This window comes from Phascolarctos cinereus, unplaced genomic scaffold, assembly GCF_003287225.1.
Source record: "Phascolarctos cinereus isolate Bilbo 61053 unplaced genomic scaffold, phaCin_HiC Scaffold_5;HRSCAF=322, whole genome shotgun sequence".
Lineage (NCBI taxonomy): Eukaryota > Metazoa > Chordata > Mammalia > Diprotodontia > Phascolarctidae > Phascolarctos > Phascolarctos cinereus.
The window spans coordinates 128,952,909-128,978,178 of NW_027555958.1; the positions used below are offsets into that span (position 1 = coordinate 128,952,909).

Sequence of the window (25,270 nt, forward strand, 5' to 3'; positions counted from 1 at the left end):
TGGAGAAAAAGTGTTTTTGTAGATAAGCCTGGAAAGGGAGTTTGACCAAAGACTTTGAATGCTGCACCTATGGATATCTTATCAGTAAATACACTTCATCCTTTGAAATTTCCTTAGTGCCTAGTAGATATGCAATAAATGATTTTAGTTATCAAATTGGGTGTCTTATCAGATGAATAACTAATTTTAAACATGTAAATATTTCCAAGGGGATGCTTGTTGGCAGAATGATCTGGGGGCATACCTTGAGACTGCCAATAATTCTCACATGGAAGACATTTGATTCTTCTCTTGCATGTAAAAATCCAATTTCAAGAATAGTAAGGGATTCCTGAAAAGGAAACCTATCAATCTGAAAGTAATTTTTTAAAAAGTAATTAGAAATTGAGAGGGAAGCAATTCATTGTGTGTGTAGAGGTCTCTAATTTAGCAGTTTCTCCAGATCCTTAACTGTCCTCCCATAAAACAAAATAAAAGAAAACCACAACAAACCTGTCTTTGAGGAATGGGCAGACATTCGTTGTGTTTCTTGTTTTGGCTGAATCAGTTTATCCTGTCTTCATTTTGATATCTACAGTTTGCAAAGGAGGAATACTTTAAGTGTGTTAACTCAAGCTGAAATTCTACAATATTATGCTCATTTTGAACTCCAGCTTATCAAAATATGAAAATTGAAAAGAACAGATAGCATTTTATATTGCTCCTTACAATATACTAAGTGCTTTACCTAAATTATTTCCTTTGGTACTAATGGCAACCCCATGAGGTTGCTACAGTTATTATCCCCATTTAACAGATGAAGAAACTGAGGCTGAGGGTTAAATGAGATGCCCAGAGTCACAAATCTATTAAGTATCTGATTCAGGTTTCTAACTTAATCCTTCCTGACTTCAAATCCAACACTTTTTCTGTTGTACCAACTAGCTGCTTTCAAAAAAAATAGCTATTGTTTATTTAGTGCTTTAAGGTGTTTAAAAAACATTTTACATTTCTTACCTCATTTGATCCTCACAACAGTCCCAGTGTGTTTGTGCTTTTATTATCCTGTCTTACAGATGAAGAAACTGAGGCAGACAGCAGTTAAGTGATTTGCCATAGAGTCAAATAAGGCAGGTTTTAACTCAGGTCTTCCTGATTCCAAATCATCTAGTAAATCATCTGACTTGCCTCCAAAAGAGAACATTTCTCTAAAGAAGTAGCCATTTTTTCCCCACCAGTAAAAAAATAAAGTTGGTTGGAATTTGGAGTATTTGAACTATGACCTGGTGACACAAGGGACCTGCCCTTGAAGACAAGGAGAACTGTCTTCAAGGCCCACTTCTCACATAGACTTCTGTGGGACCCTTGCCAATCACTTTATCTCCCTGTAACTCTTTAAGGCAGTAGGTGGAAAGTGCAGACCTGTTACCTGTTGGTTGAGGGAGTTGCTTCTACCATTGAAATGGTAGATTGAGTCCCTATCCCTATGGCTTGTTCAGCTTCTAGAGAAAACTGCTGGAGTGGCATCATGCCTATGCTGAAGCATGTTTGCTGGAAGGGAAACTGAATTGGCTGTCATTTTAATACCACCAGTCGGAGAGGAAACCCTCACTTGCTGCTCAGACTTCTCTTTGCCATAAGGTTGCTGAATATGGCATGTCATAACTGACCAGGTGCGTTCTGCTGGTACTTTTTAAAGCATCTGTTATTGACAGTTGTAACAGGCAGAATATCTGATGGTAGGCAACAGCAAGAGCCAGTTTTGCACATTAACTGGTTGTATATGTGGGAACAATAATACTCCTAGAGTTCCCGAAAATCATCAGCCCCCAGAGGCTTCAGACGGTTCCATTTTGCTGATTTAAGCTCTCATTTGAAAGGTTTTTGAGTTTGTAGAAACCTCTTTTTGCTCTGCTGTCAAGCTCTTAATATGTATAGTCCTTGGAATGGGCAAAGCAGACACAGTGTCCCTGGTCACCATAACATACATTTTTATTATTTGTAAAAAGGTAGATTAGAGGTGTCAAACACACATGGGCAGCCACAACATTTAAAATGTTAGTGAAAAATATTTAAAAATAAATAAAAATATGATAAAATATAGATAATATCCATGTGGTATTTGTAATGTTAATATATGACCCACAGGGATCTTCCATCTGTACAGTTTTAGTGGCCCCTGTTTCAACCTGAAACTGCCAAAGGTACCTAGGTGGCACAGTGGTGGCACTAGACTTAGACTCCAGAAGACCTGGATTCAAATTCTGCCTAAGACACTAGCAGCATGATCCTGGACAAGTCACTTAATGTTTTCATCATAGTTTTCTCATCTCTAAAATGGGGATAGTAATAGGACCTACTTCACAGAGTTATTTCGAGTATAAAAAAAGTGATGGTAATTGTAAAGTGCTTTGCAAACCTTAAAGTACTATAAAAATGCTAGGTATTTTTACTTACCTTAGAACTGTAGAGTACACTTCCAGAAAAGATAACCTTGTGTTTTGGCCACTTAGGTGGATTTTTGGTGACTCCAAACATATCTACCTGCTTTTTTATTTGACTTGTCTGCCTTAGTATGTGTCTCTATCACACACTCCAATTTCCCCCCTCCCTTCTTGCTTCACTTCTTTCGCCCTTCTTGTTCATTCCTTTTGTTTACACCTCTCCAGCCCATTTTTACTTTGTTTTTCAAGGCTATGCCCACTGGCAATAGTCGGCATTGTTTAGTTCTGTTGGTGACACACTAAGCTATTGAGATTGCTGTTGTCTGGCATAAATGGTACACTATAAGAGAGAGGGAAAAAATTAAAAGTTTTTCTTTTGGACATAGCCAAGGCTTAATTGTGAATATTTATTACAACCTTTTTCTTTTTATTTTTTTTAAGAAAGGAAAGAGGAGGAAAAGAATTTTTAAATAATATTTTATTCTTTTTCCCAATTACGTGTCAAGACAATTTTTAGCATTCATTTTTACAAAGTTTTGAGTTCCAAATTTTTCTTCCTTCTTCCCTTGCCTCCCTTCTTCCTGAAATGGTAGGCAATTTGATATGGGTTATACATGTACTGTCATGTAAAACATTCCCATATTAGTCACACTTGTGAAAGAAGAAACAGATCAAAAGGAAAAACAATACAAAAGAAAAAAGAATGAAGTTCTTCATCATGGGTTCTTTGTTTGGAGGGGGATAGCATTTTCCTTCATGCTTGGATCATTGTGTTGCCCAGAAGAGTTGATTGATTCTTAGTTGATCATCACACAATGTGGCTGATACTGTATACAGTGTTTTCTGGTTCTGCTAATTTCACTTTGCCTCAGTTTGAGCAGGTCTTTCCAGGTAAAAAGTAAAAAACAAATTGCTTTGACTTTTTAATTCTCTTATCACTTATAGATTTATTACTATTGAAGGTTACCTTTTTCTGATTAGTTGTTCTTTAAATAAAAATTTCCTGGTTTCCGACTTGGAAGATGCCAAGATTACATTTGACTTTTTTGGGGGAATATATTGCATGTTGCTAATCAGGATCCTTCGTTCGTCAGATATTGTAAGGTTAATGGAGAAATTTCCTCATTTTTGCCATCCTGAAATTTTCCCCCAATAGAATGTAAGCTCTTTGAGGGTGGGAACTATTTGTAGGCATTTAATAAATGATTCCGGATTAATTGCCATATGGCATTCCCAGTGGGGGTGGGGAAGGATTTCTTCTGCCCCTACAGAGTGAGTGACAGTTCTGAGTCTTAGTGTCTTATAGAATTGACTTGGGTACCAAGTGACTTTCTCAGGGTCACACAGTTAATAGGTGATAAAGGTGAGAGGCAAACTCCTTCTTTCTGTTCCTGAGGCCAGCTTTCTATCTATTATTCCTTGCTGTTTCTTCCTATTTTCTAATGTATTTATCCCTTATCCTTATCCTCGCTTTTTTTTGTGTCTGAAATCCTTGAGAAGGCCATCTTTTGTTGCATCTGTCTCCATTCCTTTCACTTTCTTCCTTGGTTCCATTTCTTTCACTCTGTTCCTGATTCTGGCTTCCTACCTCATTATTCAACTGAATGAAATTTCCTTTACCAGATATAGTTTACAGGGGGTGAAACTGTCACCTACCAAGAGGTTGTCTAGCTTTAACTAAAGTTTTTGTCTGAAAATTATGAAGAGTTCAAGGACATAAAGAAAATCCTTTTAAAATAATGGAGAGTGGGTGGAAAGATAGAAGCAGCAGGGACTACACACTAATCATGATTACATAAGGAAAAAAACACAAATGAGAATGAATGGATGAATTGGGTCCTGATGGAGATTTATTAGTGATTTATTATGTCATATTGATATATATACCTCTCCTTGATTTAGGTATAAGAAAAATGAGTAGAGAGAACACAGAGGATTATTTGAGACGAAGAAAAGAAAAGTGGTCAATTCATGTGTTTTTTGGGGGGTGTATGTATGTGTGTGTTTTCTGATGGATGCTAGGAAAAGAGGCAAAAGAAACTGAAATTTAAATTGCTTCTGGAGATAAGCAAAGGGAAATAAAATCTTACTATAATCATATGATAAAACAATTTCAAGTCATTAAATTTTAAGTGGGAAAATCTGGAAATCAAGAGCAGGCCATGTAAAGGAGATTCATACTTTGGATTTCCAGTATTATGTGTGGGTAAAGATTAAACTGTATATAACAGGAACAAATAATCCAAATTCCTGAATTTTAAGATATATCAGATGAGTCCCCTCCTCTCCCTTCCCCTAGTCTTGTGTTAGAATAGGAAGGAAAACTGTTTTACTTGTTTAATAACAGGGTTCTTTCTAGTGTTATCTGCCTTCTGAAAGATTATTGGGGTTGCTCTCTGTTATCAAGACATTTTTTTTCCGTTTTTGAATGTAAATTGGTTACACAGAACAGTCATAAAGCCCTCATGGAGGGATTAAAAATATTTCACCCATGAGGAATGTGCCTATGTATTCTGCCAAGCCAAGGGGAGGTTAAAAAAAAAAAAAGAATTTTTTTTGGAGACAAAAACTTTTTGGAATTCTCTAAAGGTTGAAATTTAGCCAATTTCTTCTTAGGCCTAATTGTGTTGGCATTTTGGCATAGTCTTGAGGTGTTTGGTCAAAAGGTGGTTTTTTTCCCCCTTTTCTTTTGGTAATGGACCTTTTATTTTAAAGGTGTAGGACACTCTTAGAAAGTTATTTTTTTCTACTTATCCAAGGTTAACTTCTTTGCAAATTTTAGTCTTAGAACTTTTTCCAGGGTGCTGAGAAGAAGTGATTGGCTCAAGGTCACACACCCTGTATATGTCACAAGCAGGAAGTGCATCAAGGTCATCCTGATTCCAAGCTAGCTCTCCATCCACTACACCAAGTTGCTTCTGTGGAAGAGGACTGAGTTTTGTTAGCATGAATGAAAGCATTATTAGAAGAAATAGAGACTGGTAGAGCTTGAAGAATGATGGGTTATCTAAAGAAAGAAGCAAATTTTATCTGTTTTAAATGAAAATGTAAATAAAAGTAATTGTAGTTCCTGAGTTTTCTTCCTCCTTTCCTTCTGAAAGATATGTTGTTTTTCCTTTTCCTGTTTTTAAATTTCTCATTTTGTTTGACTTTGCCAGTTCCTGATATGCCTGTGGTTTTGAAATAAGCAATTTTCAAATCCTGCTATGAACAATTTAGCATCACCTCCTTAGACAGCTATAATTCACCTTCATCTCTTAAGCCTCTATCATTTTTCTTTATTCTTTGTGGTGCTCCTTTGTTTCTTATGCCTTTTATTTTCCTCTTAGTCTTGATCCTTGTCTTTGCTCTTGGGAGCAAAATGAGACTTATTTATGCTGATACAGTACCTTTGTTGGAAGTCTTTTAACATATTGCAGCTTATGAGTCTTCTGTAGGGAAAAGCTGAGAGGATTTCGGTTGTTTGTTGTGTGTGTGTGTGTGTGTGTGTGTGTGTGTGTGTGTGTGTGTGTGTGTGTTTCCCTCCCCCTGTCGGGGACCCACGTTGAAGTGGCTAGTTGGGGGTGGAGTGCAGCAGAATAAAAAATTAAATTCACTATATTGAAATTTCATTAGAGGATACGAACTGGATTTCCATGGAAAATAACCAAAAACAGATGCCTGATATATCTCTTTTCAGACTTGATAACATAGCTACCACTTGTAGAAAATTTACTAGTTATGGAAGATTAGAGGGAGTCCTAGGACCATGGATGCAAAGTCACATGTAACCTAAAATGCCAGCCAGTTCACTTGCCTGGTTTCTTAGATGAGGCAGCTTAACCCCAAAGAGATTGTGTGATTTGCCTGAATTCACACAGGCAGAAAGCATCAGAAGTAGCATTTGAACTCAGTTTCTCTGACTCCAGAGCCAGTGTTCATTCCATGTTACCACACTGCAATCTTAAATGATGAGTGGGTAGCTTACATCAGTCTGAGATTCATACAGGATAAATGGAGGACCTTGAATGATTGTAAGCTTGCTGTTATAATTATGGATAAAGTGCCAGACTTGAAGTCCAAAATACCAAAATTTGCATCCTTCCAGAGACACCAACCAGCCACTCATACCCTAAGCAAATCATTTACTCTTTCTTACCCTGACTTTCTTTATCTCTGAAATGGTGGAAAATAATTGGTATCTCATTCACAGGGTTGTTGAAATATTCAAAGGAGAAAATGTATGTGAAGTACTTTGTAAGTTTTAAAATAGTATTAAAATGTTGAAGTTTCTCTAAGTATACCCGTGGCCTCAACTTAAGTAGTCATATTATCCAAGGTTATAGTCAATTTTGAGAAGTAAGGTGGGGAAAAAAAAAATTCACATGGGGAATGTAGACTTGAGACATCACGGAAAATTGTCCTCCCCAAACCCCTGTATTCGTCTGTGAAGGTCATAGCAGTAGAAAGCCTTGAGGGCATTATTTTTGGAACAAAGGAGAAAAAATTATCCTGTGTTGGCTGGGCCTCAAGTAATGATTTCAGTTTGTCTCTCTTCCCCCCACCCAGCTCTCCTGATTACTGCTTCTTAAACTGTCTGGGCATGAAAATGTATTACCACATCGTGTCTTTAGTTCTTTCAATCAACAGTTTCTGGCATGTTCATTTCTTCTTCTGGGATAATCTCACTTGATGCCAGGAGCTAACTGCTTTTCTACTGTGTAATGGTGCTCCAAAGAAGTACCCAAAATAATCTATTTTTAAGGAAAATTAAACACACAACCCCACCTCCTCCCTTTACAGTAAAATAGTATTGTTTGTTACATTTATTGTTGCATTGAAGCATTAATTATGGTATAATGAGTCAAATTCTCAAAATTTTAGATGTGATACAAAGTTCTAAAACTGGAGTTCTGAACCTGGGGTCTGTGGATATATTTCAGAAATCTTGTGGCTTATATGAGGGGGTGTAGGTGGGAGGCTGAAATATATCTTTATTTCAATAACCTTTTGTTTCCTTTATTAGACTATGTATTTTATGTAATTCATTTTAAAATATTCTGAAAAGTGGTCCAAAGGCTTCACCTGACTGCCCAGAAGGGTTCTGACACAGGAAAAAGTCAAGAACATTTACTCTAGAACACTCAATAGATTTACACTGGAAGGAGATGATTTCACTTCACTTTCTTCCTTTGTTTTCCACTCAGACTCCAGTAGGAATGGTTATTTGGTTATTTTTTTGACCATTCTTTCAAGATGCACCCTGCAGCAATAGAATGGTAGAATTTTGCTCAGTGTTAGTAGCAGCAATAATGTTCCTAAAAGATTACTTGAGAATAAATTTTATATTTTATGTAATAAATATGTATATGTTATATAATTATATATAATCTAATTATATCTATGTTATATAATATAAATAAATATTATATATTATTCTCATGTTATAAATAGGATTTTACTTGAATGCATAGGGTTAACACAAATGCAGTGGTTGAACATTCTCCTCCTTCATCCTCTACTATCTTCTCCATTTTTACTCATTCTATTAAAATTTACCACACTCATAATAACACAAAGAAACAGGATTTTTGGTCCATGCCTGAGGTTTTGAAGGCCCTGAAAAATCATCATGTTTTGTGTAGGGTTAATGTTTATTTGTAGCTTGAATTTTTTGTTTATTTATTCCTTCACCAAACAAGTTTTGTTTTTGTTTTTGTTTTTTCAGTAAGGCATTTGGGGTTAAGTGACTTGCCCAAGGTTGCACAACTAGGAAGTATTATCTGTTTGAGGCCAGATTTGAACTCAGGTCCTCCTGACTACACGGCCGGTGCTTTATCCACTGCACCATCTAGCTGCCCCTTGTGCCAACTAGCTGCCCCTCAAACAAGTATTTTTCAAGCGCTATTAAGGTACCCAGTGGGTGATATGGTGGGACCCAAGATATGGTTATAGAAAAGTATAAGACAAAGAACCTTCCTTTAGAGAGTTTATAATATTCTTGGGGAAACTAGGCACCAGCTAATGAAGTGTATATAAAAAAAACAAGCACAATATATGAATCCAATATTTAATAACTGCTAATCATATGCAAAGCACTATTCTGGGTGCTAGCATGAGGATACAAAGTTTAGATAATCCATGATTTCTGCCCCTATGCAACTTAGTTTATGTTATATATGACACACAGAGCAATACCAAAATAAATAATAATTCACAAATACATAAAAGATGCTCAGGCAATGAACATATAGATATGAGGAGGATGTTATTGCTGACTTAGATGGCCTTTGAGATCCTTTCAACTCCAGAAAACAAATGATTCTATCATTTTAGCATGGGGATGAATTCAAGAGGGAGGTGGGATTGATTGAGTGGTGTCATTTCAGGTACAGGGACTAGTGTTTACAAGGCATAGAAGCAAGAAATTGCAGGGTGTGTACAAGGAATATCCCAAATAATCCAGTTCAGCTGGAATGTAGCATAGTTGAGGGGATTAGTAGGAGGTGCAAATGGAAAGTCAGAATGATGCCAGATTGTAGAGGATTTTGACTATCAGGCCAACATGAGTATTAACTGCAACCTGGAGGAGAAAAATATCAGAAAGTAGTATGGGTTAAAACCTCATAAAATGCAGGTATGTGAACCAATTCAGTTCATTTCAGCAAAAATACACTCTATCAGGCCCTGGCAATACAAGGCTGAAATGAGATACAGTCCTTCATCTCAACGGGTTTATAATCTTGCTTGGGGGTTTGGTGCAGATAAAACAAATACAGAAGTAGCTTTAACTCATATTATGATAAGTGCTTAAGGGAGGGTTCAAGTGTAAGATATGAAGGATTCAGGAAAGGACTGATCATTTGAAATTGGAGAGAATTTTGAGGGAATTCATAGAATTCTTTTTTCAGAAGACTTTCGGAATAAGGATACTGTTGTTAAAGGTTCAAAGACAAGGAAATGCGTTATTGAGGAATAGAGTGAAGGGTTCACTTAGAGATTGTGAAATGGCACTATTGGATAAAATGTGTCAAGTTAGTTGGATCAGGTTTGAGGAGGGCTGTAAATCTCCACTAATGATTATATTTTATTTGCTAAGCATATGTAAACCATTGGAATACTTTGAGAGGTGTGAGAGAGATGCTTTGGAGGAGAATGCAGCAGTATTTCCCTTGAGGTTAGGGACTGATTGCGTATATGTGTGTCTGTGAGGGGGGAGTAGGGGAGAGAGGCCTTTGTGTTATCAGTATCTAGTACATAGTAGCTTCTTTTTTAAATTTTTTTTTAGGCAGTTGAGGTTAAGTGACTTGCCCAGGGTCACACAGCTAGCAAGTGTCAAATGTTTGGTCTGAGGCTGAATGTGAACTCAGGTCCTCCTGACTTCAGGGCCAGTGCTCTATCCACTGCTGCCCCTACATAGTAGCTTCTTAATGAATGTTTGTTAATTGAATTGAGTCAAGGCAGCTGTTACAGTAGTACAGTCCATAATCATTGAAGAAGAAATGAAGAGGAAAGAAATAAGCATATCAGTTCCTGCTGTGTGCTAGGCACTGTGTTAAGCACTTTGCAAATATCTCATTTGATCCTCACGACAACCCAGGGAGGTAGGTGGTAGGTATTAATATCCTTATTTTACAGATGAAGAAACTGAAGTAAATAGAGGTTAAGTGAGTAGCTCAAGGTCACATAGATCGCAGCTATCTAAGGCCAGATTTAAACTCAAGTCTTCCTCACTTGAGATGCAGTGCTCTATATATTGTGCTACCCATGACAGGATGGATATATTTATGGAGGGGTATATGTCAGAGATCTTGCAGGGGTAGAATGCATGGAACTTAGCATCTAGTTGATTGTGGTTGGTGGGGTTGTGAAGGAGCAGGAGGAATTAAAGAAGACTGAACTTTTGAGCTTGGAAGACTAGAAGTATGGTGGTGTTATCGATATATGTATTCAGTAGAGAGTAAGTATGGTATAGTGGCAGGAATATTTTATTGTTTGTGGCTCCAGCTAGCGGAGTTGAATCCCAGCCTTCATGCAGGTTTTTTAATCTAGAGTAAATCACTTCCTCTCTCTGGGTCTCAATTTCCTCACCTGTAAAACTGGGGATAAGAGGGAGCAGATGGACTAGATAAAATACATAGGCCTTCCTAGATCCATGCTTAGTGGCCATAGGGAACGTTGAAGTTAAGAAAAAGGGTAGATTCTGGAAAACAATTTAGAACTATGTCCAAAAAGGTATTCAATTGTGCATATCCTTTCATGCAGTGATGCCACTGCTAGGTCTGTGCCCCAAGGAGAGCAAATAAAGAGTAAAAGGACCCGTGTGTGTGTGTGTGTGTGTGTGTGTGTGTGTGTGTGTGTGTGTGTGTGTGTGTGTGTTGTGTGTGATTGTGCTATAAGACACGAAAAAGGATATGATTTTCAGAAACTTGGTAAGATTTGTGTGAACTGATGCAGAGTGAAGGTATCAGAACTAAAAGAAGAATTTATACAATAACAGTAATATTATAAAGACAAACAACTTCAAAAGACTTCAGAAGTCTGAAGAACACAACTACGATTCCATAGGACTCCATAGAATTCCATGGGACTCAAAATGAAATATGCTACCCACCTCCTGATACAGAGGTGATGGACTCAGATTAAGGCTTTTTTTTTTTTTGGCAAGGGTGAGGAGGATGTGGCTGATGCAGGAATTTATTTTGCTTGATTATATATGTTTGTAACAGATTTTATTTTATTTTATTTTATTTTTTGTTTGTTTTCTTGTTTAGGGGGTAAGTAGGAGGCAGAGAATTTGGATCTAAAAATAAAATAATATTTAATTTTGTTTGTTGGTTGGGGTAGACACCACCCTAACTCACCAGCAAATCCCTTGGTTACCCTCAACCTGGTTTAGCCCATCTGCCAAAATGGTTTACTGGGGTGTGACCATGCATGCAAGAAGCTGTGCATGCTACAGCTTCTTGGAGCCACAGGTGAGAGTTAGGTAGAATAGGTGGACGCCAAAGGTGGAAAGCAGCTCTGAAAAGGTCTCAGCAGCCTTCACACCAGAGGTCCTAGTCTTACCTGAACACACCCCACACCTCTAATCTCTATTAATGTGCATTTTAATTTGATTTCATTTATGTTATTGTGGTCATTGTGCATGCTGCTCTGATTTTCTTAACTGTACTCTACATAAATTCATGCAAGTCTTTCCATGAGTTTCCTCCCTTCCTCCTGAATTCCTTATGTTTGATATGGTAGAAAGTTTCTTAATACATTCATACAGCACTTGTATAACCATTTCCCAAATTATGGGACCCACATTGTTTCCTTATTTTTGCCACTACAAAAAAGAGCTGTTACAAATATTTAGTACAATATGGAACTTGTCTTTCTTTGTTTGCTTTTTCTGAGGTGCTTTTCCTGAGGTACATATCTGAATCAAAAGGGGTGGTATAACTGAATCAAAGGGAATGAACAGTTTAGTGACTTTCCCCCGGTAATTCAAAATTGTTTTCCAGAATAGTTGGATGGATTCACAGCTCTTCCAATAATGTATTAGTGTGCCATAGTTCCTTCAACATTACTTCTCTCTATCTTTTTTCTATGTCAGTTTGATTCCCTTGAGTCTTTGTACTTACTGGACCATGCGTAGGTGAGATAGAGAGAGAGAAAGAGAGAGAGAGAGAGAGGAGAGAGAGAGAGAGAGAGAGAGAGAGAGAGAGAGAGAGAGAGTGAGTGAGTGTCAAGGACACCATGGAGAGGTTGGTAAGAGGAAAAATCAGAATGACAAGAGAACATTGTCAAATGAGAATGAGGGCTGGAAAAAGGCCACTGGATTTGGTGACAAGGAAATCATTAGTGATTTTGGGAAGAGTCTCTTCTACTGAAATATTCAAATATATATTGAAATATATATTGAATTGAATAATATTAAGGAGAGAAGGCATTGCTAAGGGTTAAAAGTGAATGGTTAGTGTGGAAGTGGAGACAGTTGCTTTTAGACTGTTATTTAACTTTTTTCCATTCTTGTCATACTCTTTTGTGATATCATTCATTAATCATCACCATCAAGGTTAATTCAGTTAATTCTAAATTCCTTTGAAGTGTAACTTGAGGAGAAACACTCTTAAGAAAGTCTTAATACGTAACTACAGTATAATGATCATTATAGCTTAGATGTCTTTAAAACTCTTGTGCTTACTATTATTATGGTCTTTTTTTCTTTGACCATTCTTTATAATATGAGCTGCCATGTTGTCTCTAATTTTTTTTAACAGTTTAAAATGTACATGGATTTTTATAATAGGTTCTTGATTATCAACATACTGTTGATGTGTAGGATATTCAAATTAAAACTATTATTATTTAAGCATACTTTTATAATGGGGATTCTTGCATTTCTCAATGTTAAGCAACTCTCTCCAAAACTTAGACTATTATGGAAGTAAGGAATCCCCCTTATCTAGTCTTTCACATAAGAATCATTTAATTTTGAATAGAGAGAGGACTAGGTTTGAATTCTGCCAAAAAGCTCTCTGTTGGTCAAGACTCATAAACTCTCTCCACCCTGGTTTCCCACTCTGGTTTCCTTAATTCTAAAATGAGGAAGAGGAATATTTATGACATCCTATCGCAGGTTTATTGTAGGGCTCAAATGAACTCCTTGTGCACAGTGTTTTGAAAACTTCAATGAACTACATAAATACAAGTTATTTTTATTTCAGTGTATTTCCATATGAGTTTGCTCTGTTATAGAAGGGGAAAACATTAATTAGGTATTGGGAAGTGGAAATAGATAATGAAGAATGCAATAGATTAGCAATTGGGCTGTCTGCCACAAATTGTGTTTGTCTTTCTGAACTGTTTTCCACACAACTTTGAAAGTGATATTTTTTAAAGCACAGGTACTGTCCTACTCTAGAAGATCTGGTTTCTCCATTTTGCGTTTAGAATTAAATGAAAACTCCTGGATTTGAAATTCAAAGTCCTTGGAAATCTGCCTCCAGCCCGTCTTTTTAAAAAGATAACTCTCTTTGGTCTTCCATGGGCCAGGCAAATGGCCTATTTCCTGTTCCATGTATATAATGTTTCATTTCTAGGCATTTTGCATGGGCTTTCCCCTATGCCTGGAATTCACTTCTTCCTCTTGTCTCTCATTTGAATCCTTAGTCCCCAACAAAACTTATTTCAAGCGATAGCTTCCTTATTGAGACCTTTCCTGTACATCTCTTCCCTCAACCACTAGTGCTTCTTCACCTCCAAGTGATGTTGTACTGACCTCGTATATGTTTTACCTTCTCATCAGGAATGTTAAATCTTCGAGTAAGAACTGCTTGACTTTTGTCTGTCTAGCCCTGGTCTTTGTGACCCCCAACAGAGCCCAGCATAGTGCTTGGCAAAGAGTAGTGCTGGTTGCTTAATTGATTATTGAGCAGTTTTCTCTCAGTAGTGCTGAGGAAACAAGAAGCTTAAATGAGCTTAAATTTTAAATAAGAGGGGAGAAACAAGCATCTGTTGAGTACCTATTATGTGTTGAGCACTGTGCTAGGTGGTTTTAAAATATTATCTTGTTTTTCTCACAAAAACACTGAGAAATAGGTGCTATTACTGTCTACCTTTTACAGTTGAACAAACTGAAGTAGATAGAGGTTAAATGACTTGTCCAGGGTCACACAGCTGGCAAATACCTGTGGCCATATTTGAATTCAAGTCTTCCTAACTCCAGGCCCAGCCCTCTATCCAGTACGGTTATTAAAATGTCAGTCACTGAGGGAGGATATGAGAAATTTTCTTGTGCATCTTTAGTAATAGCATAGATGTCTGTATTTGAATATACTGGTTGTTCTCTGCAGTGGAAACACCTACTTCCATAATAAGTGAGGCCAGAGTCACAAGGCGGAGACTTATTGTTCCCTTTTCTTATTTCCTATTCTACAGTGATGCACTAAGTACACATTATCCCATTAGGGCACCTAGAAGAGCTAGCTGCAGGAATTTGATAGGACTTTTCAAAGGAATCAGAAAAGCAATATTTTTTTCTATAGAAGATTGTTAATTGCTATAATGATTTAACTAGTATTGAGTTCATTTGAAATGTTAATATTAAAATAGGAAATTCTCTTATTTTTCAAATTCTTTCATTGTATTCCAAATCTGTGATTTCTGCAGAGATATTCTCATTATCTTTCCTGCTTGTTTTTTCCCTTAAAATCAAAGTCAAGCAACAGAAATACATTAGAAGTTCTTAAGATATCATTATTGAGAACTATTAAAGAATGGTAGAAATTTTAAGATAATGAAGATAAAAAGGGTAATAATTTGTTCAGTTTATTTTAGTTATAAAGGATAGGTAACAGTGAGAAGTAATTCAATATTCCTTCAATGTCAATGACCACTGATGTCTAATTGTGAATTGATTAGAAAGCTATAATTATTAGAGGCTCGTGAAACTAATTTAAAAACCCTACTTTCATCTTTTCCTTTTTTAATGAAACTCTATCAGTGGTGAAGTTGGCCATATTCCAAGGACATCTTGCTAAATTGTGTATGGTGATCACAATGGGTGTTTCCTTAAAGGTAACCAAGTAGAGCAAAATCCCATTTCTGTGGAATGGGTCATGAAAAAGCCATTTAATTAAAAAAGAACCCCAAACCCCATTTTTTTCTTGAAATGAAAAGATTGATTTTTTGTAGAATGAGAGAGCCAGGAACAAAAGGAATTTCAACTGCCCCCTCCCCCCCAAATAAAAACAGAGCAAAAACCAAAACAAAACCCACCTGTCATAATAGGAGAATATTAGATGGCATGGATTTGAAAGTAGTACACTGAGAGAAAATTATGAATGTTTCTTAATGATATGCTACAGCAAGATACCTTTTTGTAAAATACTGTATAATGTGATTTGAGGTGTGTTTTTTATGTGTATTTAATTTGATTATTCATTCATTCATTCTGTGTGGAGAATTTCCTTATTGTTAAGTAAAAGGCTTGGAGCTGTAGACTAGGTTCTGTGTAAATAAACCTGTGCAAGCTACACTGGTAGTGTAGCACTTCATGAAATCATTCATATTATTTTGTAACCTCCATTTTTAAAGTCAGTTAACAAGCATTTATCATTCACTTACTATGTTCCAGGTACCTAAGTGCAATAGAAATAGAATTGTTTATCAAATAAATCGCCTCTGTGTTGCCAGGTCATCACATTTTCTCTTGCACATTTAAAAAGAAAACAAAAAACCCCCAAACCTCAACATCTGCATCTGTTTTGCAAAGGAATATTTCTTGATTTAATATACAGTTCGAAATATAGGTATTTGAGTGTTTTTTTAAGGCAGTCGGGGTTAAGTGACTTGCCCGAGATCACACAGCTAAGAAGTGTCAAGTCTCTGAGGCCGGATTTGAATTCAGGTCTTCCTTACTCTAGGGCCGGTGCTCTGTCCACTTTGCCATCTAGTGTTATTTGTTTTGAGCAATAGTTTAACATTTAACAATCTATCCTGCAATATCTAAACTACATTTTAAAAGATATTGTATGCAACTTTCTCAGAAAAGATGTTGGCTTGCCAAATGACCTTGTAGCATAAAAGTGGGTAAACATTTTTTAAAATATAAAGACAGTTAATTCATTGCATAAAATAAAAAGTTAAACAAAAAGCCTGCTAACTTTTGGCTGAACCTTGTGGAACTTTATTTGCAATAGCAGGCTTAGAAGTAACAGAATGTGAAAGATTTTGTACAGATCATTCAGTTGTGATCATTGTTTAACCATCTGAGACCATCCTTGTTCAATTTCAATGAAGTAGAGTCTTGAGTATTTATTTTATAAAATATTTTTTCATAAGTTTCTTTAATTATTATTTGTTATAATAGTTAATTCTTTTATTGGAAAGATGTGTATTAACTTTTTCACAAGAAACAGTATATATGGAGGAGATTTGTGGATCTAATTAAATATAGAAATATGTATGTATGTAAGTAAGTAATATATATGTATACATATATACATATATGTATATATGTGTATATACATACATATATGTATGTGTGTGTGTATATATATATATATATGTGTGTGTATATATATATATATATATATATATATATATATATATATATAAATCATAGATCTTATAACATGTCAACTTAAATTGTTACATAGACTATTTACTGGGGGGAATCCAATTTAGAGGTTTGAGCTTTACTAATAAATATCTGTGAATTCTTTAGCTTTTCTCCTCTTCAAATACCTTTTGATGTTCTCTTTTTAAATTTTCTCACTTCTGTTTTTATTTGATATCATTTCAGGATCCTACATGGTAGTGGATTCCTCCAATCATGACCCTGGAGAAAAAGCTAGGCTTCAGCTTCCAACAATGAAGGAGAATGATACGCATTGTATTGATTTCAGCTATCTATTATATAGCCAAAAAAGGATGAATCCTGGCACTTTGAACATATTAGTTAGGGTGAATAAAGGACCTCTGGCTAATCCAATTTGGAATGTGACTGGCTTCACTGGTAAAGACTGGCTCCGTGCTGAGCTGGCAGTGAGCACCTTTTGGCCCAATGAATATCAGGTAAAACTATGTTGTTTTTGTTTATTTGTTTTAGTGTCCTCTATTTGAGTTAATGGATCTCTTTTGCAGCCAGAATGATTGCAATCAAATCTTTTTAGATATTAATCTTTTAGCTCTACTAAATTATTAAATTAGTGATGAGACTTCCAAGAAAAATTAAATAAATTCAAACTCATATTGGGACCAAATTCAGTATTAAATACATTTGATCTAGTAATGACTGCTGTGTAAGGACCATTAGGGGTTGAAGAAGGGAATAAGCACTTATATAGCACCTATCTAGGTGCCAGACACTGTGCTATTAAGTGCTTTACAAATGTTGTCTAATTTGATCTTCACAACACCCCTTTGAGCTAGGTGATCATATTATCTCTATTTTATAGTTGAGGAAGTATTCAGCAGCTAGAAAAGAGATCTGCTTTTTGAAAAGAATGTGTTTTTAAAATTCTAGTGTCTTGATGAACTTTTTATTTAATGTTGAGCCTATCAAACTTCTTAGAGTTCTTCAGTGTGAGAAGATATATATTTTTACTGGTTTTGTTAATCAGGATTATTTGCAAGTTTAAATTTCCCTTTTAATTTTTTTATGATTACTGGAAAATGTATGATTGATTTAGGTTGTTCTTCTCTTTCTGAAAAGGTAACAAATAGTTGTATTTCCTTTGTCTGGAGTTGAAGTTTCCCCTTTAAAAAACTGACTTTTGCTTTATTAAATGCCTAGAGGTCAAAGACTAGTTATTTTTGTTCTTCCAGATAAGGTGCCTAATGGATCTTCAATGGTCCTCAGTTGATGATAGTGTTAAATTTGTAGCCCAGTGCTTTCCATTCCATTCCATCTATTTCCCTTGATCAGTTCAGTGTTCTTTCATGGAATAGTGGAAAGGAATTAAAACAGTGCATCTAATAATTATTAATACAGGAATACATACAGAAAGGTCTTTCAGATACTTTGTTTTAACATGAATTTAGAGATCATGCACTCAGAGAATCTCAAACTTTGAAGGGACTTTACCAGTAACTACTTGCAACCTGTGTCAGAGCAAAAATGCCTTCTACTATACAGAGCAATTTGTATACAGCGACTCTACCTATCTCCCATGCTACCTCCAAACATGTCTTTTTAATTTTTTGTGAGATCTGTGTTTGAATGCTTAAGGTTAACAACTCTGTTAAGTATTCTGTAATTTGAAAATGTTAGCTTTCATGTTGACTTTATAACATATCCCAAAAGGTGAATGTGTCTTTTGTTCTTTTTTACTCTGCATGATAATACAGTGCTTCAGGTCACTGGTTCCCAAGGTTATATGTCTGTATATCATGTGTTTAGCAAGCAGGGGAGGAAACACTTAGGCAAGTTTTATACAGGTCAGTAATCTCTTTCAAGAATTCCATTGTCATGAAGAAAAGTAGCTAGAAACAAGGGACCTGTCACTAAATGTCTCTTTGTTAATACAAAATAGTATTCAGAACTGATACATTTGTTTCTTTTATGTAATAATAATAACTGAAACCACATTTTAAGTTTTGTTAATTGCTTTAGAAGGACAATTGTGTAAACTATCACCTCTGCTTGGCTGTGATCTTATTTACTTCTTGTATGCTCTTAGTTTGCTCTTGATTTCTCATGCCTATCAGTAGTGATCATTTAGAATTTTTTTTTCAAGTGAACTTGTGCTTTCATTGATAAGAAGGAGCCTCCTGATAAGGAATTTTCCACCAATGAAGGTCTGCAATTGTCCTGCAAGCTATAGTCTTAGTTGTCTGAGACACTGAAGCAGAAAGGGGATGAAAATAAATATTTAGTTGTCTGCTATGTACCAAGCATTATGCTAAGTGCTTTGCAAATATCTCATTTGATCCTTACAACAACCCTGTGAAATAGTTGCTATTGTTGTCACCTTTTTAAAGTTGAGGGAACTGGAACAGACAGAGGTGATAGAGTCATAGAATTTTAGTGTCTGAGGCAGGATTTGAACCTGGTTTTTCCAGACTCCAGGCCTAGTATTCTACCCATTGTACCACCTAGCTGGGAGGTTCACTTAACAGTGAAAGATTCAAGAACTCGCTCCGAAGCTCCAAGCTAGTATCTGTCAGATGTTGGACTTAAATCCAGTCTTTCTGACTCTGATGCCTGTTATTTATCCATTACTTCATGCAGCCTCTCAAAGAAAACAGAGCAAATGATTTCTTACTCAGCAGTGACTTCCATTTACTAAATAAACGTTCTTTGTAACATTAAGCAATTAAATAAACATGGGCTGTTATTGTTAAAAATGTAATTGATTCAGTTGTTTAGACACCCAGTAGTACAATAATTATAGACTGCTGTAGTCTGAGAGAAAGACCTTTGGTGAAGTTTGCATTCTGACTACTTCTTGCCTCTTTATTTTTCTCCAATTTGATTGATGGTGCTTGCATGTACGTTACCTTTATGTAGTGTGTCTTGACTTTTTCATTCTTTTCCTCTAATACCAGGATTTTTTGTTTTTATTTTTAGTTTAATTCATTCATCTTATTTGTTGTTTGGCTTACTCCTTTTCTTCATCCTTATTACCTCCTCCATGGCCTGTCCTGAACTCGCCTGGGTTACTGGACTGCTCTCACGGTGAAGTTGCACCCTTAGCACTTGGGGCCTTTTCCTTCCACGTTACAGCTAAACTTGCTTTTATGTGTTATTTCTCCCAATTAGAATGTGAGCTCCTTTGGGACATGGACTTTCTAACTTTTTTTCCGTTTTTCTCCTCAGAGTTCAGCACAATGACACATTATAAGAGCTTAATAAATGTCTCTTCCCCTTCCTCTCCCTATCTCTTTCCCTTTTCTTCCCCAAAAGTATCATCTTCATGATGGATGATTGCTTTGAAATTTCAGATACTTTGTGTATTAAATAGGCTTTTCTCTCTTAGTTTTTTTGTTTTTGGGAGGGTGGTTTGATAAATAACATGAAAAATTTCTCCTGCATTCAAAACAACAATCTAAAATTAAAAAATATATATTACTAATTTCTTTTTAACCTGAGAGTCGTGTCCCATAAACTCTTCCCTTCCCTCATTCTCCCTCCTCATATAATTCTACAGTGTCCTACCTAAGGCAGCTAGGTGGCACAGTGGATAGAGGCCTGGGTCTGGAGTCAGGAATATCTGATTTCAAATCTAGCCTGAGATATTTACTACCTTGGTGACTTAAACTCATTGTCTCGGTTTCCTCAACTGTAAAATGAGAATAATAGCAGCATCTAACTTACATGGTTATTGTGAGGATCACACAAAATAATATTTATCAAGTACTTAGCACAGTACAGCTTCATAGTAGTAATGTTTATTCTTCTCCTGTTCCTCCTAAGGCATAAGCATAGTTAAGTAAAATAAATCAATCCATATATGGTCGAACTTGGGAAAGAAACGTATTTATATATTCACTGCTTCTTTTCTAGTGTATCTGAACTGTGCTGCATACAGCTGATAAACTACTTTTTACCTTTTGCTTTTTTGTCTGCTTAAAAAAAGAAAAGTATGATATAGTTGACCCAGTCTTGTGAGGCCCAATGCCTTTTTTTAGGGCCACATTTGTGTAAGTCAGTTGTTTTCTATATTGTTCATGATCTGACCACTTTGAAAGTTGTAGTTTTCTCCTTTCAAATAGTCTGACCCATCTTGTATGCAGAAAATTAAGTTCTGGTCTAGGATTAAATCCATTACTTCTTTATTGAGCAGTGAGGTTGTTACCAAATGGGCCACAAAGATATAACTCTCAAATCTATTAGTGGAAACCTAATCTGCTGTTTTCCATTAACTGGATGCACGTCATTAATCACTACAGTGATGCATGATAAAAACTATAGGGGTGGCCAGAAATTGGTGTGAAATAATAGTTAAGGTTTTTTTTCTAAGTGAAATAAACCATAAACTCTTGCCACCTAATTTGTTTTTCATGGTTTTTCTTTAGAAAAAAACAACAAGATTCTGAAGGGTAAAGTCTATTGCATCCCACTCCCCCTACACCCATCATCTTTTTTTTAAAAGACATTTGGTTTTTACCCAACTTTCATGTCTTCTGTTAATATTTTTGCCTGAGAAAGAGTTGGTAGAATCCAAAATATTGATCCCTCTGACTTTAGGTCTGGGAGAGATCGGGTATGATTTGAACTCAGAGAGTTTAAGTTAGCAAAATGCCATAACAAGACATATTTTCCAAAAATGAGGAATGAAGATAAGGTTCTTCCAATGGAATCCTATCTGAAAGGGAAGAGGCTGGGGATGGGTGTACTATACATGGTAAGCCCTCAACAAATTTTTTTTGACAAACCACAATAAAGAACAAAAATAATAATGTTACATATGTAGCTAAATGATACAATCCATATCTTCAGTATACTTGATACTAAAATTTCTTTTATTTTTCCTTTTTTGCTTCTAGTACACCAGTCAGCCAACCAAAAAACAAAACAAAAACATTAAACAGATCAATGAAAGTGTTTCCTTTAGGATTTTTGACTGTAATAGTAATTTCTGAAGTTATACTTTCATCTAATTGATTTCTCTTTTTATAATAAAAAGTGTGTTCTTGCTGAATTTTGCTTTTCTATCACAATCAGTTCTTGTCTTCCTACTCCCCTATTGAACCCTGCCTTTTGGCAAAAAGAAAAAGCAATTGAACAAAACCTTTGATACAGAGACCTTCAGTATTCTATTCTAGTATTCCCCTGCCTCTTTGCCCTGGGGAAGGAAAAGGAGATTTTTGCTATATCTTATCTGGAACTTTTATTGGTTTTTCAATTACTCAGAGTAAATAATACTGATACTGTTAGCATTTATTTAGTGCTGTACTGTTGCAAGACTGGATCTCAGGTCTTTCTGATGCTTAAGCTGAAACTTTGTACACTGGACCATGTAGCTGTCTCACAGCTTAGTAGCTGCCTCTTACAGTGCAACTTGCTTTCGGTAATCTTTTCATTTATATTATTGTAGTCATCTTAAATATTGTTCTCCTGCTTTTGATTATTTATCTCTGCATCATTTTAAGTAGACCTCCCCACAGTTCTTTAAATGGATTTTTCTTATTCATCATTTCTCACAACATAGTAATATTCTAATAATTCTTGTATCTTAGTTTTTTCAATCATTCTACCATCAATGGATACCACTTTATTTTGTTGTTTTACTTCTGAAAAGAGTGTCACTGTGAACATTTTGTAAGATATTAGAGTTTTGTTTCTGTCTTTGACATCTTTGGATATCTACTTAAGAATTATATCACTTGGTACAGTTTAGGCATTTTTCCTTGCTTCACACCAAATTGAAATCCAGAATGGTTGGAACTACTTTATAGCTCCCCTCACAGAGAATCAATGTGCCCTTGGTTCCCACAGAATCCCATTAATTTTTCCCATCTTTTTTTTTCATCTTTGCTGCTTTGCAGGAAGTATGGTAAAGGTGTTGTTTTAATTTGCCTATATCTTATTATTCTTCATTTCGAACAAGTTTTCACGTGATCATTTATAATTTTCAGTTCTTTCTGAAACTACTGATATCCTTTTTTCAATTATGTATTGGTAAAATGGGTCTTTTTTAAATTTTGACTACATGATGAAGTTTTTTTTTTTAATTTTTATGTGGTCAAAATTTTCTTTAAAAATCTTTTATGACCTCCTCTGTCCCTTGTTTGGTTAGAAGTAAACTTTTAGATATAACTGTAAAAGGTGCTTGATCACATTGTGATTTTATTTTTCATGGTATGACGTTTTGTATTCATGTCTTGTATCCATCTGCAGTTTATTTTGCTATATGGTAGTCTAACCTTAATTTCTATGAGACTGTCTTCCAGTTTCCCCAGCAGTTCTGTTCAATTGATTGCTTACATTCTTGGCAAGGTTAATTTTGGATTAGAAAGACCTTTTGTATAAGATAGTATATTTGGCATTTTGGCCTTTTTCTGATGCCATTTAATCTACATGTGTATTAAAATGTTCCTCTTATTTTGGATGGTACCAACAAGGTTCCAAAAACTCTCATGCTTTTTTAATTATTATTTTCTTAAACTTTGTAATGCTAATAAGCAGATTTGTTTGACTCTTGTCAGTGCCCTGATGCCCATTACTGACCATGATTTGGATTTATTGTGAAAATTTACTTCAAAACTTTGGTTAGGTTGACTGATAGATATATATGTTATTAGATAGGTATCATAAATATATTATTAAAAATTCATGCTTTGTTAAAACTGTTGTAGGAAGTATTTTGCCATTTTTTTAAATAATAGTGAATAATGCCAGCTTAATTCCAGAAAGCAAAAGCAGTCATATACATGTTTATTATGATTTTTTTGTGTGAAATTTCTTCATCTTCTTTTTTGTCAGTTGCCTCAAAAATAATATAGATTAAAATATAGCAGAAAGTTAAGACTGGTGATGACTTTTCATCACTGGTTCAAAGTTTGTGTTGCTCCACAAGGGTGGGGAATAGAGTAATTCAAAGGAAAAGAGATGGGGTGCTGCCTGTTGGCATTACAATCCACTTGAATTCAGTTAGAGCAACTTGCCTTACTGAATTAGTGTGTTTTGATTCTTTAGCTTACCATAGTATTGCATCAGTTATTTAGCAGACATTTGATTTCCTTGTCTCAATATATCAAGAAAGGAAAAGGGAAATGTCCTACTGGGTTGAGAGTCTTAGCAAAGCACAGTCACATCATTCTGAGCCATTTAATGCCATCTAACTTTGCCTTGGCATCTCTTGATGCAATACTACATAATAAAAATGCATATAAGCATTATTTTAAATCAATTTTTTCCAATGTTATGTTGACTGCTGCCTTTGATAGTTTTGGTTTAGTTTCTTGATAGTATTTTTGTATGGTTCCAGTTTCTCTGTGAACTCTTTATTTTATTTTAAAACACAAGCTTTTTATTTTTCACTAGATTGCATACAGTAGTGAAACAGTCATAAATCTAAAGGGGGGAAAATAGCCACAGAAGTGACATTTATTTTAATGCATTTGTTATTTCTTATGATTGTCCGAGACGTTAATTTTGAGGCCTCAGTGGACAAGTGAAAGGCTGTGAAATAAAAATCTTTATGAGTTTCTGCTAGCTTTGCAATTATAAGAGACTGTAGAAGAAAGGAAGCCCAAGTAGGACAGCTAACATACTTGTAGTTGGGATTTCATTTTTACCCATTCTGAGGATGTTGTTCAGTCATTCAGTCATGTTTGACTCTTTGTGACTCTGGACCATATCCATCGGGTTTTCTTGGCGAACTGAAGTAGTCACTGGAGTGGCCATTTCCTTCTCTAGTGGATTAAGATAAACAGAGTTTGAGTGACTTACCCAGGGTCACACAACTAGTAAATATCAGAGGTCAGATTTGAATTCAGGTCTTCCTGACTCCAAGCCCAGCATTCTATTCACTGAGCCACCTAGCTGCCTCCCCCAAGCAAATAAATAAACAAGAAATAAATAAATAGACATGTCATATAAATAGAATTTTATCAAGTAGTCCATTCTGGCTAGAATGGAGAGAGAGAGAGAGAGAGAGAGAGAGAGAGAGAGAGAGAGAGAGAGAGAGAGACAGAGAGAGAGAGAGAGAGAGAGACAGAGAGAGAGAGACAGAGAGAGAGAGAGAGAGAAGGAGGGTGGGCACTCAAACCCCTCGAAATACCTGTAAAAAATGGCTCTAAACAAATTCCAAAGTAGCAGAACCCACAAAAAGACAGAGTGAAACAAATTTCTAGCCCAAGACACCTGGATGGTTGATCAGAAAGGGATGTTGTGCTGGGCGGGAAGAGGAGTGCAGTTTGGCATGGGTGTGAAGGCAAAACAGGCCTCAGTGAACCTGGAGCAGCCCTCAGAGGACTGAATTATATGCAGCCTTGGCAGTTTCCAGACTTCTCAACCCAGGAATGCCAAAGACAGCTTAGAAGGTCAGTTGGAAAAGTCTGTGATCATGGTGAGAGAGAAGCTCCCTCCCAATCCTAGTTCCCGCCACGCAGCCCAGGGCAGCTGCTGCTTCTGGAGCTTCTGGCCCACAGACTGAGGGGGAATCAAGTGGCTGATCAGAGAGGGATTGCAGGGATCTCTTTGCTGGTGCAGCATTCTCTTGCTTTGCCTGTGCTTGGATCTGGGTCACAGTTCTGGGTGGTGATCCTGGGGCAAGGAGGAGTGCTGGCATGGTGGAGCTTGTGCCTTGGTAGAGAGGGAATCTTCCTTCCAGTTCCAAGGCAGAAAAGAGGACTTGTGGTAACTCATAGACCAGAGCACAGGCCAGGAAAGGAGTAAATACCTCGTCCTTGATCTTACCATCTTG

At 36.0% G+C, this 25,270-nt stretch overlaps 1 protein-coding gene across 8 annotated transcripts in view; it reads left to right on the top strand.

Annotated features, from left to right (window-relative positions):
• Nucleotides 1-25,270, top strand: part of PTPRK (protein tyrosine phosphatase receptor type K) — a 745,494-nt gene that overhangs the window by 267,212 nt on the left and 453,012 nt on the right. For all 8 annotated transcript variants that reach the window (XM_078155151.1, XM_020987018.2, XM_020987017.2 and 5 more), the window contains exon 3: nt 16,699-16,970. In XM_078155151.1, the coding sequence (XP_078011277.1) occupies nt 16,699-16,970 (272 nt within the window). The remainder of the gene's footprint in view (nt 1-16,698; nt 16,971-25,270) is intronic.